Source organism: Pseudopipra pipra, chromosome 2, assembly GCF_036250125.1.
Source record: "Pseudopipra pipra isolate bDixPip1 chromosome 2, bDixPip1.hap1, whole genome shotgun sequence".
NCBI lineage: Eukaryota > Metazoa > Chordata > Aves > Passeriformes > Pipridae > Pseudopipra > Pseudopipra pipra.
This window is the reverse complement of record NC_087550.1, coordinates 29,056,273-29,072,812: the sequence shown is the minus strand read 5'-3', so window position 1 is coordinate 29,072,812 and position 16,540 is coordinate 29,056,273. Positions and strand designations below refer to the sequence as shown.

At 42.0% G+C, this 16,540-nt stretch overlaps 1 protein-coding gene across 2 annotated transcripts in view; it reads left to right on the top strand.

Moving 5' to 3' along the window:
- LOC135409347 (ephrin type-B receptor 5) overlaps positions 1-16,540 on the top strand; it is a 70,109-nt gene that overhangs the window by 23,559 nt on the left and 30,010 nt on the right. For both annotated transcript variants that reach the window (XM_064644737.1, XM_064644736.1), the window contains exons 3-4: positions 6,011-6,075; positions 8,772-9,468. In XM_064644737.1, the coding sequence (XP_064500807.1) occupies positions 6,011-6,075; positions 8,772-9,468 (762 nt within the window). The remainder of the gene's footprint in view (positions 1-6,010; positions 6,076-8,771; positions 9,469-16,540) is intronic.

Below are 16,540 nucleotides of genomic sequence, written 5' to 3'. Positions count from 1 at the left end.
GTAGTTAAATAATATATACTTCATGGAACTTACTAAACACATGTCCCGTTGACTCCAAATAACTTTTTTAAAATTAATTGTATAGGAGTGCAGAAGTAATACAAGATCATTGATTGCAGAATTATTTCAAAATATAGATTTATCCAAGAAAAAATTAAAATTCCTTTGTCTCATATAGATTGGGTTTGTATGTATTCTCTTATATTAGGAGACATATTTTATAACCTGTAACTTGTTTTTTTGTGTTAAGTCATAGCTTGACTTTAAAAAAGATAGTTTTTGTTAAAAAATAATATCAATCTTTGGGTAGTTCATGAACAAGTAGGATTTTTTTACTATTTTTGTTTGTTTTTTTACTTATTTCATCAACTAATTTTTGAAAAATAGAATAGTTGTTACAGTTGCATATGTCACTGGCCATTTATTTTACTTCACCACAATAGCTGTTTAGTTTTGGAAGAAATTCTAGTGTATTTAAGGCTTCCCAAAGGTTTGACTGTATTCTGTCTCCAGGTGATAGAACCCCATGCATAAAAATATTTGTTCAGTTGAGTGATAAAAGGCTCCTGATAAAAGAGTCCTCTCCACATGCTCAAAGGAGCACAGAGGAACAATGAAAGGCAGGGGAACCTGAATAATCTAATAGAGAAATAAGCACTGTGACCCAGCTTCTCCTAGGGCTATCACAGGAGTGTGATCAGCCCATGGAGTGGGAATGGAAAGCATTAAATTAAGTCAATGGAAGTGCTCTCTGGAACACCGTGGAGATTGAAGGCGGTTACTGCCAGCAGGGCAGTAGCATTGTATTTATTAGGAGAAGTAAGGAAGAGCATTTAGGGCTTCTACAAAACTTATTGTGGGTTGTTTAGGAGAGGAATCATAGATGGGGAAAGGGAAGGATCAAGGTGGTTTTGGGGAGGATTATGTGTGTGAAAGTAGACATAAGGGGCCACTTGTGTAAACAGTCTGCAGCTGTATGTGTGTACATGGACGTTTATGTACCAGCAACTGGAGTTGAACCACAGATTGTAGTTAGTGCTACCAGAAGCTGGAGAGCCTGGAATGGATGAAAATCAAGTGCTAGGAACTGAGGTTGGACCACAGATGAGCTTTTGTTAATCTGCAATCTCTATATCAAGCCAGACTAGCTTGTTAGTAGAGTAAGTGGGTTGAGAAGCCAGGGAAAGACCAGAGAGTCTAGAAGATGAATGAAACACTCGTTTGTATGTGCACATCTCTGTGAGTGAGACAGATGGAGGGGGCTGTCTACTGAGGGAATCAGGAGGTCCAGGTCACCATAAATTCTGGAGGTTCTTTGAGAGTCCTGTCTATATATTGTGTATATCAGTGCAACTGGAGACAGGATGATCCAAAGGCCAGCTCCTGGGTAGGCTGAGTGTCTAAGACCAATTAATGGAGAGATTCATAGTATGTGTGCCTGTGCATGTGTTTGTACGTGTAAGTAGCGTTCTCTGGAGTGGGGCAGCACTACAGCAACTGGCTGCAGACCTTGGAGGCTCACAAGTCCAAGTGTTGCCAACCCAGGAGAACAAGAATCCAGGTCTAGCTACTGGATAGGCTGCATGCTTAAAACCAGTTAGTAGAGGATCCACAGCATACCTCTGTGTGTGTGTGTGAAGGGATGTATCAGTGAGTGAGACTGTCTGAATACTAGCAAAAGGAGTAGGGCTGCAAGCTTCAGGTGTCAGCATACATAGAGACCGCAGATCCAGAGGTCAGCTTCTGAAGGCTAAATGTTTAAGGCTAGTTATTGCGTGGATCTGTATTGTATAGAAATGCATATATATTTCCCACTAACAGACCTTCATCCTGACCACCCAGAAAGGGGAGCAGGATGAGGCCATTGGTGGTGCTGTTTCTATTTGCATGACTGGTGAGTGTTTCTGTCTGCCTGTGTTAATCTTTGTGGCTGGCCATTTGCATGTGTGCAGTGTCTGCATGTGTTTGTGTGTGTGCCTGTAGGGAATACACACTCAACCTTGCTATTGGTTGTACCCAGAGACATGAAGCTGCAGCAGCCTTGCTTATGTGAGGTTACTGGGTTTGACAACCCCTAACAATATTTTTTCACAAGCCCAGAGAATGCTTTCTCTTTCCAGCCTTCTTAGAGAGCATTCACAGTCTTCCTACTTGTTCATGTTCAAGGCATGGTCATAGAAGGCAGAATAAGCTCAGTAGTGTTTCAGTTCTTTTCAAGAAGTCTGCTAGAGCTTTGCTGCTTGGGGCATTCAGCTTCAGAGCAGAGTGAACTCTCTGAATGTTACCTTTTACTCTACTGCCCTTCGCCTTATCCAGCGATGTACATGTACATTTGGATATATACAGAATTCAACTGGACAAGGTTTTGAGCAACCTACTGTAATTTAACCTGGACTTGAGCAGCGTGTTGATAACGATGACCTCTGGTACCTCCCTTCCAACTTGTTTCATTCTGTAATTTGTGGTGTTGTCATTCTTTGCACCAGATTCTCATCCCACAAGTGAAGAGATTCTTTTGCTGTCTTCTCAGGATCAACTTTCTTGTCAGTGGCTATAGTTTGGGCAGGCTTGGGTTGTATAATTCGCTCTTGCACCACTGCACTGTTAAGACACTGAGGAGAAGTATTCTTCAATTTAGAAAGCCTTCATGAAGGTTGTCTAAGGGTCAATGATCTTTGGGTGAATTGTCATCCTCTCACATCAGGAGAACATTTTGCCTGTAACACAAGCACTAAATAGTCTTGCTTGAAGGTGCAGGCTATCCAAAATCTTTAAATCATTAAAATGCCTATTTTGAACATTGTGATCTGTAATAGCAATTTCCACACTCTGCCCAGTTGATCTTGATATTGACATTATAGTATAATGTGGCCCAAGAGATTGGTTTGTGGTGTAAGTATAGACTAGTACTAGGTTAAGTATTGGGGATTTTTATTTCACTCTTTCTGGCCTGCAAGAACAAAGGATACTTAAATGAGAGTTTAACTAGTTTAAAATTTTGTTTTACAGAGACTGTAATGAACCCATTTGACTCTTCTATAAAAGATGATCTTTTTCTTTTTAGTTTAGGGAAGAGAAATACAGGAGAATCTCTCATCAGTTATTCTTCTCTTCTTTGAACTAAAATAACTCATAATATGAAATTGGAATATCATCCTTCAAAACTGAAATTAAAGCAGAAGTCAAAAAAGAATTGTCATCATTTCATGTGTTTAAAAGCCTCCAGTTTGCTCAGATATCTTGTTTATTCCTCATTTTTAATGTAGAATGTAATATTGTTCCATCGATACTCTGAGATGACCTCAATCAGTGTTGCCTCTAGCAGTATCAAGGACTGGACTAAGCCTAGGTCTAACCTGATCTTGCAAGATCCTTGATTTTGAGCGAGATAGAAAGGGTGAAAGCCATTTTTTTTCCAAATTGGCAAATTCAACCGAACAGATCATTTATATCTACGCTGAAGAGTAGCAGAATACTGAACACACTGAGGATCTGAAATGCTGCATCAGTCATCTGTACTAGTAAAGTGGCAGATTGAAGGCTTGTACCTGTACACATTCATAGTGTTAAATTATTAGCACATCCATGTGTTTGGCCCATGCCAATTAATCTTATCATAAACAGTATCTACACGTAAGTCAGAAGGTAGAGTGGACCTGTGCCTGTTGTCCTCAGAATTAGAGAGCAGTTTAACAGCTTGTTAGATTTGTGAGTGTGCCTGCAGCTAGTGTGGCTGGGGATCTGATTCAAGGCATGGAGCCAGTAGGAGAGGGAGAAAGAGAAGAAAAATAGCGAGGGACATTGGACTGCAGGTTGTGAAATGAGATTTATGCACACAAAGTTCTTGTGTACTTTTCTTATTTTCCTAATGCTTTCTGACTTAAAATATTCACTGTGAGAGGGACGGTTCTGTCTGCTTCAGGCTTCCTGTTTCTGTTTACTTGTGAAATACTTCTGTGCTTGATAAATATTACCTTGATCACTGGTGAGAAGCTATCTGGAGAATATGCTTGACATGGCAAGCAGTCTGCTGAGCAAGTCTTCTCTATTTTCTTTCTTCTTCTTTCCTTTCTCACTTTTTATCTGACTTTCTGTGCCCTGATTAACTTTTCTCTATTTTATTTTCTTCTAGTTTCCTTGGGGCAGAGGCATTATACTTTGGTAAATGGGAGACTCAGACCTGATTAGAAAAAAAACTTCTTTCTGTGTTGAAAAATTACCTTGTATATTATTTCAGCATATCAAGGCAATGTCTGGGAACCCAGTGGCAAAGTAATGACATGATGCAGTGCAACCCCTATGCCAGACTGTGCAGTTGAGACCGTAATGGGCGTGGGGGAATGCCAAGTTCCTCTGCTGCCAGGACAGCCTAGGGAAGCCTGTGCCTCAGGGAGGCATAGGCCTTTTGCAGAGGTTCTGCTGCTCAGAGTAACCATCTGAGCCAAGTTACCCTTGAGTACTGAGCTGCTCAGCATTTCTCGAGGTCTGTTAGACAATTTTAATGAGGTTGTGCTTAACCAGTAAGCTCCTTCCAGTTTTCGCAAGCCTGCCCAGGTATTTTACACTGCTTTTGAATCAAGGAATCAGCTCTTCAGGAAGGTCTAAGAATATAAGGTCTCCTGTAGGAATATAGGGAACATAGTTCAGGGACACTGATGAAGACTGAGGTCTGCATAAACTTGCTCACTTGATCATGTCTGCTTTAGGATGAGTCTAGTCTTTCCTTTCTGATGATTAATGTGGAATGAATCCCCAGGTGCATTGGTATGGATAGTGACATCAGCAGTCCACAAATTGGAAATAAAAACCATTGAGAATCTCTCTCCTGCATAAAACATGGAACAGTCATATCTATAAACTTTTAGAAGGGGAATAGGAACAATGAATCCTATTTGTAAATTAGCTGGCTGTTGCTGTTGGGTTCTGGGTTGGCTTTTTTGATCTGTTTTGTAAGGTTTTGCTTTTTTAAAGCAACAAAATGGAAATAGGAAGTCAAAATAAACAAATAAAACTTTTCAGAATTAAAGAAAAAGCAGCTGATTTATACAGTGTTTATCAACACATATAAGTATCTATTCAAGGGAGTCTTGTTCTTCTTCTGTGTCCTCACTATAAATGTAGACAGTATAGTGCACATGCTTCCATACTAGTAACTTCCAGGGTAGTCTCAGACCTTGACATAGTAATTTGGGGAATGATACATGTATAGTTTGCACTGTTACAATTTCTTCTGTATTTCTTTGTACACAAATAGAGAATAACAAGTCCAAGAGCAGTCAAGGCTAGTATCTGCCTCCAGTAGTAGATTCAATTACAATGGAAATGCAGACCACTTGTGGGAATAAACTTGGCCTGTGAAGCTCTGCATGTACCCTACTCCTGAGCAGGATAATGCAACAGACTTTTTAATACTAATTTTTCTGATAAAACTGGGACTCCTACACAGGCTTGCAATGTAATGCCCAGATCCAGAACAAAGTGAATCCATTACAGGATCAACTGGGTCGTCATCCCAAACTCCAAAAGAAATTTTGTTCCAGAACTGGAAACAAACGTGTCTTGACCTTGTGTCCACATTTACACCTGCGAATGAAACAGGCAACCCTAGTCCTAAGGAGACCGGCATGCATTCATGTAACTCATCTCTCTGTCCCACCTTTCCCTTTCCAAAAAGAGAGTGGCCTTGTGTATACTGCTCATTATGATGATTCTGCTCCATGCTGTCAGTGTGCTTACACTTTGCCTGGGAAAGTCTGGTCAGAACATTGCCAAGCAACTTGCTAATCATGACTTAGCATGATTATGTGCCCAGTGCCTCTACCCCCATCTTGGCCCATCTTAATTTACTAATATGAACATAACTGTCATATTTAATCTCAAAACATTAATGTATATTTTTGGTGTATGGAAACCCTCTACAAGACAATCTTGTGAGGAACAGATAAGATTTTAGTCTGACTTGTAATAGCACAAAATACTCTTTTTATTTAATTTTTTTAAATATAAACAGAAATACTTCTGGATACAACTCAAGAGACCTCAGAGATTGGCTGGACCACACACCCTTCTGATGGGGTAAGCATTTCCCTTGTCCTCTTCTTGACTGTGGTTCTGCTGGGAAGACATGCATGCATCTGATGAAGAAAGGGAAACTAGAAGCAATGAGACTTTGTTCATGGATTTTGTACATATGAACAATTTGAACACAATGTGTTGTGCAAAGCCAGATGGTTAAGAGAGGAGGATACTGAAGGGGATACTATTGTCACCTCCTTACTGTCTGCCTTCCACTATCCTAATGTAAATAATTATCCCTCTGTACTGATAGAATAGAATAGAATATTTCAGTTGGAAGGTACCTACAACAATCACCTAGTCCAGCTGCCTGACCACTTCAGGGCTGATCAAAAGTTAAAGCATGTTGTTACGAGCATCGTCAAATGCTGACAGGCTTGGAGTATTGACCGCCTCCCTAGGGAGCCTGTTTCAGTGTCTGACCACCCTCTCGGTAAAGAAATGTTTCCTAATGTCAATTCTAAATCTCCCCTAAGGCAGCTTTGAACCATTCCCATGCGTCCTATCACTGGACTCCAGGGAGAAGGGGTCAGCTCCTCCCTCTCCATTTGCCCTCCTCAGGAAGCTGCAGATGGCAAGGGGATTGCCACTCAGCCTCCTTTTTTACAAGCTAGACAAACCCAGAACCCTCAGCTACTCACCACAGCATATGCCTTTCAGCCCATCCACCAGCTTTTTTTGCCCTCCTCTGGACTCATTTCAGGACCTTCACACCCCTCAGAAATGGTGGGGCTCAGAACTGCACCCAGCACTCCGTGTGAGACCACACCAATGCTGAGCACAGTGGGATAATCCCCTCTTCTGACCAGCTGGTGATGCCATGTTTGATGCTCCCCAGGATGTGGTTTGCCCTCGGGGCTGCCCGGGCACACACTGCTGACTCACATTGAGCTGATGCCACCAGCACCCCCAGGGTGCTCTGCAGGGTGCTCTCCAGCCACTCCTCTCCCACTTTATACTTGTGTGCAGAGTTACTCCATCCCAGGTGCAGCATCTGGCATTTGTTCTTGTTAAGTTTCATGCCGTGGATGACTGCCTAATGCTCTAATCTATCCAGATCCCTCTGCAAGCTCTTTTGTCCCCCCAGAGAGTTAACAGCACTTGCCAGGTTAGTCTTGACAGTAAACTTGGTAATGGTGCGTTCAACTCCTGCATCCAGGTCATCGATAAATACCTTGCACAGAACTGGCTCTAGAATTGAGTCCAAGGAACACTGTGGCAGATCTAGGAGTTGGACTCTATGATTCTTGTGGGTCCCTTCCAACTCAGATTCCATAATTCATACTGTGTGCATTGATGTACAAACATTTCAGTTGCGCTCCTGAGCCCTCCATGCTCCCGGGAGCAGCATACATATTTCCACTAGCACTGCTATCCCCAGGCTATGCCATGCCAACTCTTGGTTTACCTCCAGCTCTCCTGTTGATATGCCCTTCCTTCATCAATTCTAGATAAAATCTCTCTCAATCAGTCTGTCCAGTTTATGAGCAAAGATACCTTTCACCTGTTGGGACAGTGGATCCTGTCAGGTCCCAGCATACCTTGTGTCTCAAAGGTTCCTCAATGGTTACAAAACCAAGCATTTTGGCAGAAGCACCAGTCCTGAAGCCAGGTATTGATATCTTGGGATCACTTGTTTCTTCCAAAGTGTCTCACTGTTACTAAGAGGATTGGGAAAAACACTACCTGTGCTCCTGAATTTTTTTGCATTCTTCCCAAGGCCCTAAAATCTCTGTTGATCAACTTTGTACTTTTTGTTGGGACATTACTAGTACCCATGTGAAAAAGCAGGAGTGGATAATAGTCTGAAGGCTGTACTAAGCTCTTCCATCATCTAGTGACAGCCCTAAACTAGGCCCCAGGGAGGCAGTAAACTTGCCTAAAAAGATGTTCTGATCTGCAAATGGGTGCTTCTGTTTCACACAGGACAGTGTCACTAATGACCACAACTTGCCAATTTTTCTTTTTGATACAGTTTGTTGGTCAGATCTTCACGAGAATGCTTGACCGGGTCCCTTCTCTTCTATCTCACTGTGCGCTTCCTCTGTCATACTCAGGACCTTGTACCTATTATATAAAGCTAGTTAAGAGGGTAAGGAGGGGTTTCTCTTACAGCTTTGTACAGTAACCCGCTTTCAGTACAGTAACCCCTCCCTATCCTTCCTTTGTGCCTTCCTCCTGGCACAAAACAGATCTGGGCCTGCCCCTGTAGTGGTCATGCAGAATGGCTTGTGTGCATAGGAGATGTCAGAGGATAGCTCCAACTGTGGTAAAGCTGGGTAGAAGGGACTTCTACTTCAATGTGCTTTCCAAAGAACAGTGTCTTGTTACTCTGTCTCATTTGCTTGTGTTGTGCATCTTGTCTCTGGAGATAAGACATGGGGAAATAGGAGGGAAGAAAGTGACTCTCATTTTAAGATTCTGAATGCCATGTGACAAGTTTGTATTAATTATGTTTTCTGTCATAACAGTTCTTACTTCAAAACTTTGACCACTCTTCTTTACAGGGTCATGCTTTGTCCTGTGTAGAGTGCTGTGCTGCACATGGCATCAGCAGACTCAAGTCTTGTCATAGACAAGACTGGCAAGGAGAAGGAAGACAAAGACCTGTCCCGTATTTTTGATGCAGTTGAACACTGAATCTTGGTTTTTTTTACAGTTTCTTTTCTCTATTCTTTCCCTTATTTCCATTGTAGTGGGATGAGGTAAGCGTCCTGGATGACAAGAAGCGCCTGATCCGGACCTTTCAAGTCTGTAATGTGGCTGAACCAGGTCAGAACAACTGGTTGCGTACTCACTTCATAGAGCGACGTGGAGCCCACCGAGTCCATGTCCGCCTCCGTTTCTCAGTGAGAGACTGTGCCAGCATGCGCACTGTGGCCTCTTCTTGCAAGGAGACTTTCACACTCTACTATCACCAGTCGGAGGCTGACATAGCCTCTCAGGACCTGCCAGAGTGGCGTGAGGGCCCCTGGACCAAAGTGGATACTATTGCAGCTGATGAAAGCTTTTCCCAGGTGGACAGCACTGGGAAGGTGGTAAAGATGAATGTTAAAGTACGTAGCTTTGGACCACTTACCAAGCACGGCTTCTACCTGGCCTTCCAGGACTCAGGAGCCTGCATGTCCCTGGTGGCAGTGCAAGTCTTTTTCTACAAGTGCCCAGCTGTGGTGAAAGGATTTGCCTCCTTTCCTGAAACGTTTGCAGGAGGGGAGAGGACCTCGCTGGTGGAGTCCCCAGGGACGTGTGTGCCAAATGCTGAAGAGACAAGCACGACTGGGTCTTCAAGTGTTCGGTTGCACTGCAATGGAGAAGGGGAGTGGATGGTGGCCATTGGACGATGTACCTGCAAGGCTGGCTACCAGCCTGTTGATGATGAACGAGCTTGCCAAGGTGAGAGAACCTTTTTTCCACCCTTTAGGCAGCCCCTTTTTTGTTGGTTCTCTGTATCAGCAGTATTTGATACTAGCGAAAAGTTCACAGAGCTAGGAGGCTAAACCATTTCTTACAGTGAACGCCTACTAGCAGTCTCTTCTGACACTTTTAGCACCTCAAACTGGAGCTGGAGGGGTTTAGGAGTGGTATTCTTCAATTTAGTGCTCTGGCTAAAACCATGCTGCCTCTTGCTCCCAGTCTCCCTCAGACTGAAAGCACAAAAGGCAAAGATCACAGTTTGAGGTTAGAGCAATTTACTGGAAACACCAATGAGATAAGAAAATGAACAGTAACAGCAACAATATTAATAAAAAAAGGTATAAGACAAAGAAATTATTTACATGGAAAGTCCATGACAATATACAAATACCAATCAGCTTTTCTCTGCCACATTTTCTGCAGACCAGAAAGAACACCCTTCTCCTCAGAAGAGGGAGTCCTGTCCCACTGCCCCCGGCAATGACCCTACGTGGTACAGAATAACATCTGGGTCCTGGTCATGCCCCCTCATCCACACCCCCTCCCAGCTACTGCAGAAATTACCTTGTCCTGACTAAAGCTGGGACACCACTTCTTGGTGATAACAACATGGTTGGAAACTCCACTCAGGCCTTAGTTCAAGCTGCCACAAGAGGCAGCCTGTTAGACTACTTATACAGAATTACCAGGAGTTGTCACTAGCCAGACCTACCAAAACTCCACTTCTTTACCAAGAGGCAACAGTGTTAGAAGAAACATGCCACATGGAGCAGAGCTGAGCTCAGAGCTAATACACTCTACTGTCCTAGCTAGTTTTGGCCCTTTTGCTAGTACTGTTGGAACTAGGAATTAAAAAAAAAAAAAAAAGGAAATGGCAGCAGCCTGGTCATGGGACAGGAAACATGTAGCAGGGCTGACCTGACAAGAAAAAATAGTCATAATGGTATTATCATTACCAGTAATGTACTCTCTGCCCAAGGTCCCATGGTATTTTCTGTGTTTGTTGGAGGAAATAGAATAAATTATGTATTACCCAGAAGTGATACTGGGCCAAAATCTGGCCAAGCCTGAACAACCAGTCTAATGTCATGACTGTATTCCTATCTCAAGCTTAAGACTGTCCATTAGAGGAAACTGCTTATGTTGGTTATGTAATTTTTTGTAGAACATTCCTCTCATGCTTCCTTTGTTTTAATATGCATCTACTCAAAATCTCTCAGCAATATAAAGTGTTGCTGCACCACCCTTACTAATCTAAAAAATAAATGTAATGTGGAAACAAGTTTTGGCTGCAGACACAATTTTAAAGTTGGATTATAATTTATTCCCATAAGAGTTCGAGTCAAACATTAGGTGTACAAATATCCTGGTTAACACCAAGTGTAAATGCAACAGTGCAAATGGTTGTCAATATGATACTTTACATTCGTGCTTCATGAAGTGATTTGGGTCATGTAAAATAGCTTTATTAAAATACAGGTCATTGTTGCTGGAGACTTATAAAGCAATTAAAATTGGTAAGTGCTTTTCATTTGTTTAAACTTTGAGAATAATTAAAATGTGTGTCCCTTTTTATCCTGCTCATCCTGAAAGAAATGTTACTACATTCCTATGGTGCTGCTCCTGAGACGGTAAGCTCAGGCGGACATAGAGCAGCTCTGTATGGCACTAGTTCTGCTGTCTGCATCAGTAACATGACTAGTTCACAGTTTAGATAAACTGCCAGTCAATAATTTAGTATCAGATAGTAGTCTTAAGCACTCAAAAAATAACGGAATTAGGCTTGGTAGATAAAATTTTAAAAAATCTATCTTCTATTTTTCATACCATTCAGTGAAAGCTGATACTCCCTTGCAGCCTCATTATCATAAAAGCTGGAGAAAGATGAAAATGATAAACACTATAAGGAATAACTGAAACAATGGCAGTCTATCAAGCTACAAAACTCCATTCCCATCAATTACTTCCTAAGATTCCATGAGCAGCTTAGAGCAGCTAAAGACAACCAAATAATGAATCTTAATGTTAGAGGGTATTTTTTTTTCTGCTCATGTTTCCTGTTAACTCCTCTGGCTCAATCAGTGTTTGTTCCTGATCTCTTCTCCTGCTAACAATATGTTGCTGTCCTGTCTGAATGGAGCCACATTCAGTTCATGTAATTTGTCCCCTTGCTTGGTGTTTCTTTGTGTGGAGTCCTTCCCAGCACTTCCCCTCTATATGTATGTTCTCCCTTCCTAAGAACAGAAGTATGCCATGATACAGAGCTGCTACAGTGTTGTAGATGAAATACAGAACAAAAGCAATAGCCCAAGGGCAGATTTCTGCTGATGATACCGCAGGGAGCTCTTCTTAATAAGACTGAAGAATCAACCAAGGATAGGAAGGAGAAGCAAGTTTCCTTCTTACACTTTAGTAGAAGAGTGTGTGGGCATTGCCTTCCCCCTCACCATATGCAAGCCTGTGGAGTCCTTCCCGGACCAGCTGTTACCTCTTTATTTAGAACAAAGAATCTGCCAAGAGCCATTCTGAGGAGAAAGATAGAAAGCCCTTGTTTTTTCCCCCTGCCCCCTATCATAAGTTAAGATACTTTCTTTTATTAGTTTTATGAGACTGCCTGCTGTATTTTACTATATGGCAAATTTCTCCAACTAGATAGAAAAGAAGAGCGAACCAACAATCTTTAGTAAGCCCTCTGGGTGATGTGGGATGTGCTCTGTGTGGGATTCACTTTTGACCTTATCTGAGCGGTCTTCTCATGCTGAACGGTCAGAAAGGAGAAGGGCAGTTTGAAGAGGAAAAAAAAGAAGGTTGGGACCTAATCTCCTTTTCTTTGGGTAGATGTATACACACAGGCAACCTTGCCTGGCACGGTTTTCTGCATCTTGTGTTTTTCCTCATAGAAGGCTGGAAGCAGAATGTTCTGTGTGATTAGGCTATCCTAGACTACTGGTTCCCAAAATTCTGGACTGATTGGCTGTTCTCCCAAGCCTTCTCTCCGATTCACATACTCGTTACTGAAAACAGTTGTTCCCGAATCCATCCCCACAAACAATTAAATAATGTGTTTCTTGGTATACACTGCCTGCTGCTTATCATTACTGTTAAAAGTCATATAGGATTTAAGTTACCACATGCTTTTGAAAATAATATTTAGAATTCATGACTGAGACATTTTAAAAATACTTCAGAAATTGCAGTGTGGACAAAAAGGAGAAGAGAAATGACTGCTAGATAAAGTGCTAAGCTGACTTCTGAATGAAGAAGGACAGAGCTCAAGACATAGCTGAGCTGATTGGCCATATGTTTGGCACCTCTGTACAAATATATTTAACAGGAGACAGAAAACAGCAGCCAGAGAGAGGAGGAGGGAACAAGTTTGGAGTGGAAAGAGTTAAGTTGAGCTTGGGACAGGGAGGAGGAAAGGTGTTGTTTTAATGTTTGTTTTTGTTTTCTCATTATCCAAATCTATGTTAATCAGCAATAAATTAAATTAAATTTCCCCGAGCCAAGTCTGTTTTGCCTGTGATAGTAATTGGTAAACAAACTCCATGTCTTTTTAACTTCTTTACCTCTGCCCACCATCTTTCTAATCCAATTTTCTCCCTATGTCTGGCTGAGGTGGAGGAGTGAGAGAGGTTAGCCATCCACATGCCTGCTTCTTCTCTCTTCTTTCCCTAAGGGTATTAAGCAAGCAAAAGGTCTGCCTGTCATCTCTAGTAGCTGTAAGGATTCCGTAAAATTGCCCATGTCCTATGGCTGTATGTAGTCCCTTCTGGTTGCAGAAGGAATCACATCTCTATTACCGATAACTACGGGAGCTAGCAACTGTGCACACAGCTGTTTGACTTCTCATTTGGGAAGAGTATTTCATGTTTATTTTTTTATTATTGAAAGATGCCCTTTCTGACCAGCCTGGATAAACTTTTTTCAGTGTACAAGGCTAAGAAAATGTTAAGATTTATGTTAAAGCAAAAGCTTCAGTAGTCTGGTAAAAATATGCACATACTATTAGCAAAGAAAAAAGCACAATAAGCTTTTCTCAAATTTTAATCACTTAAAAGATGCTTCCTTTAAAACCACAGCATAATTTACATTGCAGGGACCTGTGGAACTGATCTTCTCCAACCCCTGCTCAAAGCAGGACCAAACTGGGTTATGTCACTCAAGGCCTATTCTAATCTAGTTTTCATTATTCCTAAAGATCAAGATTACACAATGTCCCTGGGCAACTGTTCCAGTGTTTGACAACACCTGTGGTGAAATTACTTTTTCCTATGTAGAAGGAGATTTTAGTAAGATGTAATAAGAGGTTATTACAGCTTGTGTGTATCTCATGTTCTACCACCTTGTGCCTACCCCTTTTTCATATCCTCCCATTAGGTGGCTGATGCCAGCTGTAAGTTCCCACCCCACAGCCTACTCTTCTTCAAAATGAAAAAAACCAGTGTGTTAGCCTCTCCTGAGTAAGAGCTTTAATTTCAAGGTAAACTCACAGTTGACAATAGTGTTTGGTGCCTTGAGCTAGATTACCTTTTTCTTTTTTCCTTTTTTTTTTCCTCTTCCATATTGCTCCTTTCATCAGTTTTTCTGCTACATACACATACATTTTGGTGCTTTTCAAGTACTTTGCTGCTTTTCTTGTATCAAGTGCTTGCTCTAGACTCGTATTTCATCCTTACCCTGCCCAAATCTTTCCTCTCTTGTTTTTGCCTTTTTTTTGCTTCACGCAACCCATTCCCTGGCAGTCCTCCCATATATAATTAGCTAGTAATTGCTTTAGCTCTGCCTCTTTTAACTAAAAAATCCCTTACTCAACTGATCTCCTATCAACAGTTCAGCAGGAAAGGGTTCTTAGTCACTTCATTTATTTTATCTCAGTTGATTTGATGCTTTCTTTTACAACTCAAAATCCACACTTTTCTCTCCTTATGTGCCTTTTATTTTCCACTGTCTCTTCCCCACCCAAACAGCTGTAGCAACAATGAAATATATCAACCCAGGGCGCTATTGCTTCACCATGACTTGCTTCTACTTCTGTCTGATCCCATCTCTCTCAGAATAGGACACAAGATACACAGTAACAGCCTGGCCCAGTGGGAATTTGCTTCCTATCACCATGAGCTGGTCAGAGATTTATTTCTGGGTGAGGGAAAAAAGCAGTGTTTTATCTAAAAAATACTTAATGTTTTCTTTTCTGGTGTGTCTTCTGCATGCTAATTATGCTGTCTGTCTTGCTTTATGACAGATGTAATGTCTAAATGTCTACATCATATTTCTACACTATTATCAGTTACTAACTCCTTTCCATCATCCTGCCCTCTGAGTGCCAAACTCCATCCCTTGTTTGGAGTCATTCTCATTTGAGGCCCTCTGTAGCTCTGCACATCCAATTTTCCCTAGGCCGCAAATTCAGCTATGTCCATTCATCCTTCCCACTTTGACTCCAATGCCAGCTTTGACACTCTTCATTTTCAATACTCTCACATCTAGTATTTATTCTTGCTGCCCCACAGTACACCTGGGAGCACAACTCCCATATAAGAAACAGATCACTTGTCTCAGTAAAGAAGAGAGCAATTTTATGCTTTTCTAAATGTCTTCCTGTGTCCCACCTCAGTTCCAAATCATATCTGTGTACAAAAAGTCAGTTTCATCTTTATGACATTCCCTAAAACCACTACTAGGAATACATAAAGCTCTGTTGAAGTTCCCAATTGCTCTTCTTGGTCCTTCTCCCCTTGCTGCATTTTGTTTAGTTCTCAGAATATTTCCTCTCCAACCTTACTGTCCAAGTGAGCTTTCCAATGCATTTTTCTCTTTCTTAACCTCTTTGTCTTTTGGTCTGTCCTCTCCTGATTTTCATTTTCTTTACTCCTCTTCCCCCATGCCACTCTGTGATTCCAGCACTTTTCTCTGCTGGTTTTGATATTTGTTATAGAAGTCTGTCAGAAACTGCTCCTCTGGCCTCCCGGGTGGAACTTGTCTCCAGTGAGCAGTCAGGCAAACACAGGCAACGCAGGGGCGAGTGTTGTAACTGAGGAAAACTGGGTCAATGTCTGAGATGAGCTGTGCCCAGCTGAACTACTGTGGCATTCTGACACTGTGCCAAGATATGAAAAACAACTGAGACAAGCTGAAGGAAAAGCGCTTGCGCACTCTGAACTCTGCCTTCTCCGTTCATAGTAGCCTTGACTTGATGGGAAGTGGCAGCTTGCTCTGCCCCCTGAGGTGCTAGCTCTGCAACCCTCTGTCCTTGCATTGGATATTGTGAATCAATGAAAGCTAGATCTGTGTTTTCTTGGAAAGTCCTGGTGCCTGGGGGGTGATAAGTCGTACTATCGCTGATGACAAGGCCTTCAGTGGCTTGGCTGGTGTTGGTGTTTTGTGTGAAGTTGTTCTGCAAGCACACAGTGGAGGTGTTTCAGGAGAAGCTGCTCTTGTTCAGGCTTTCTCTGGGTCTTTCTCCTGAAGTGGTAATGTTCACTAAGGCAAAACATGCGAGTTCTAGTGATGGTGGACTTGCTTCAGCTTGGATATTTGCTGTAACTATCTCCAGTGAGCACAACAGTCATCTGCAGATGTTGTAAGACCAGAGCAAGTGGCCCTGATGCCATGATCTGCGGTAAGAAGGGAATGTAAGGTAAGATCCTTCAGAAACAAATGAGAGATGGATTCTATCTGTGTGTGTAAAGACGGCCCTAGGCTCACTGTGGCTGCTTGAATAAAGGGAAGTGGCTTTTGCCTATTTAAATTGCCAGAGAATTTTTTTCTCTTTCCTCCTGACTTGACCTGACTATTTATAGTGACTGGACTGAGGCAATGCCAGGAAAAACTCCATGTCATGGGAACAATTACTATTGCTATCTGTGGGTTAAGGTCCTGAGTGCTGTGAGCTAGCCTATCTTAGACAATTTTGAAAAGAGATAAAGGTACTCATGAATGTAAGCATGTCTGTGACTGGATGCAGAGGCAGGGTTTAGATGGAAGCAGAAAGTTTGTGATAGCTGCAGTGCCTGCTCTTGGAGGCCATTCTTGAGCTTCTTTTAGCTGG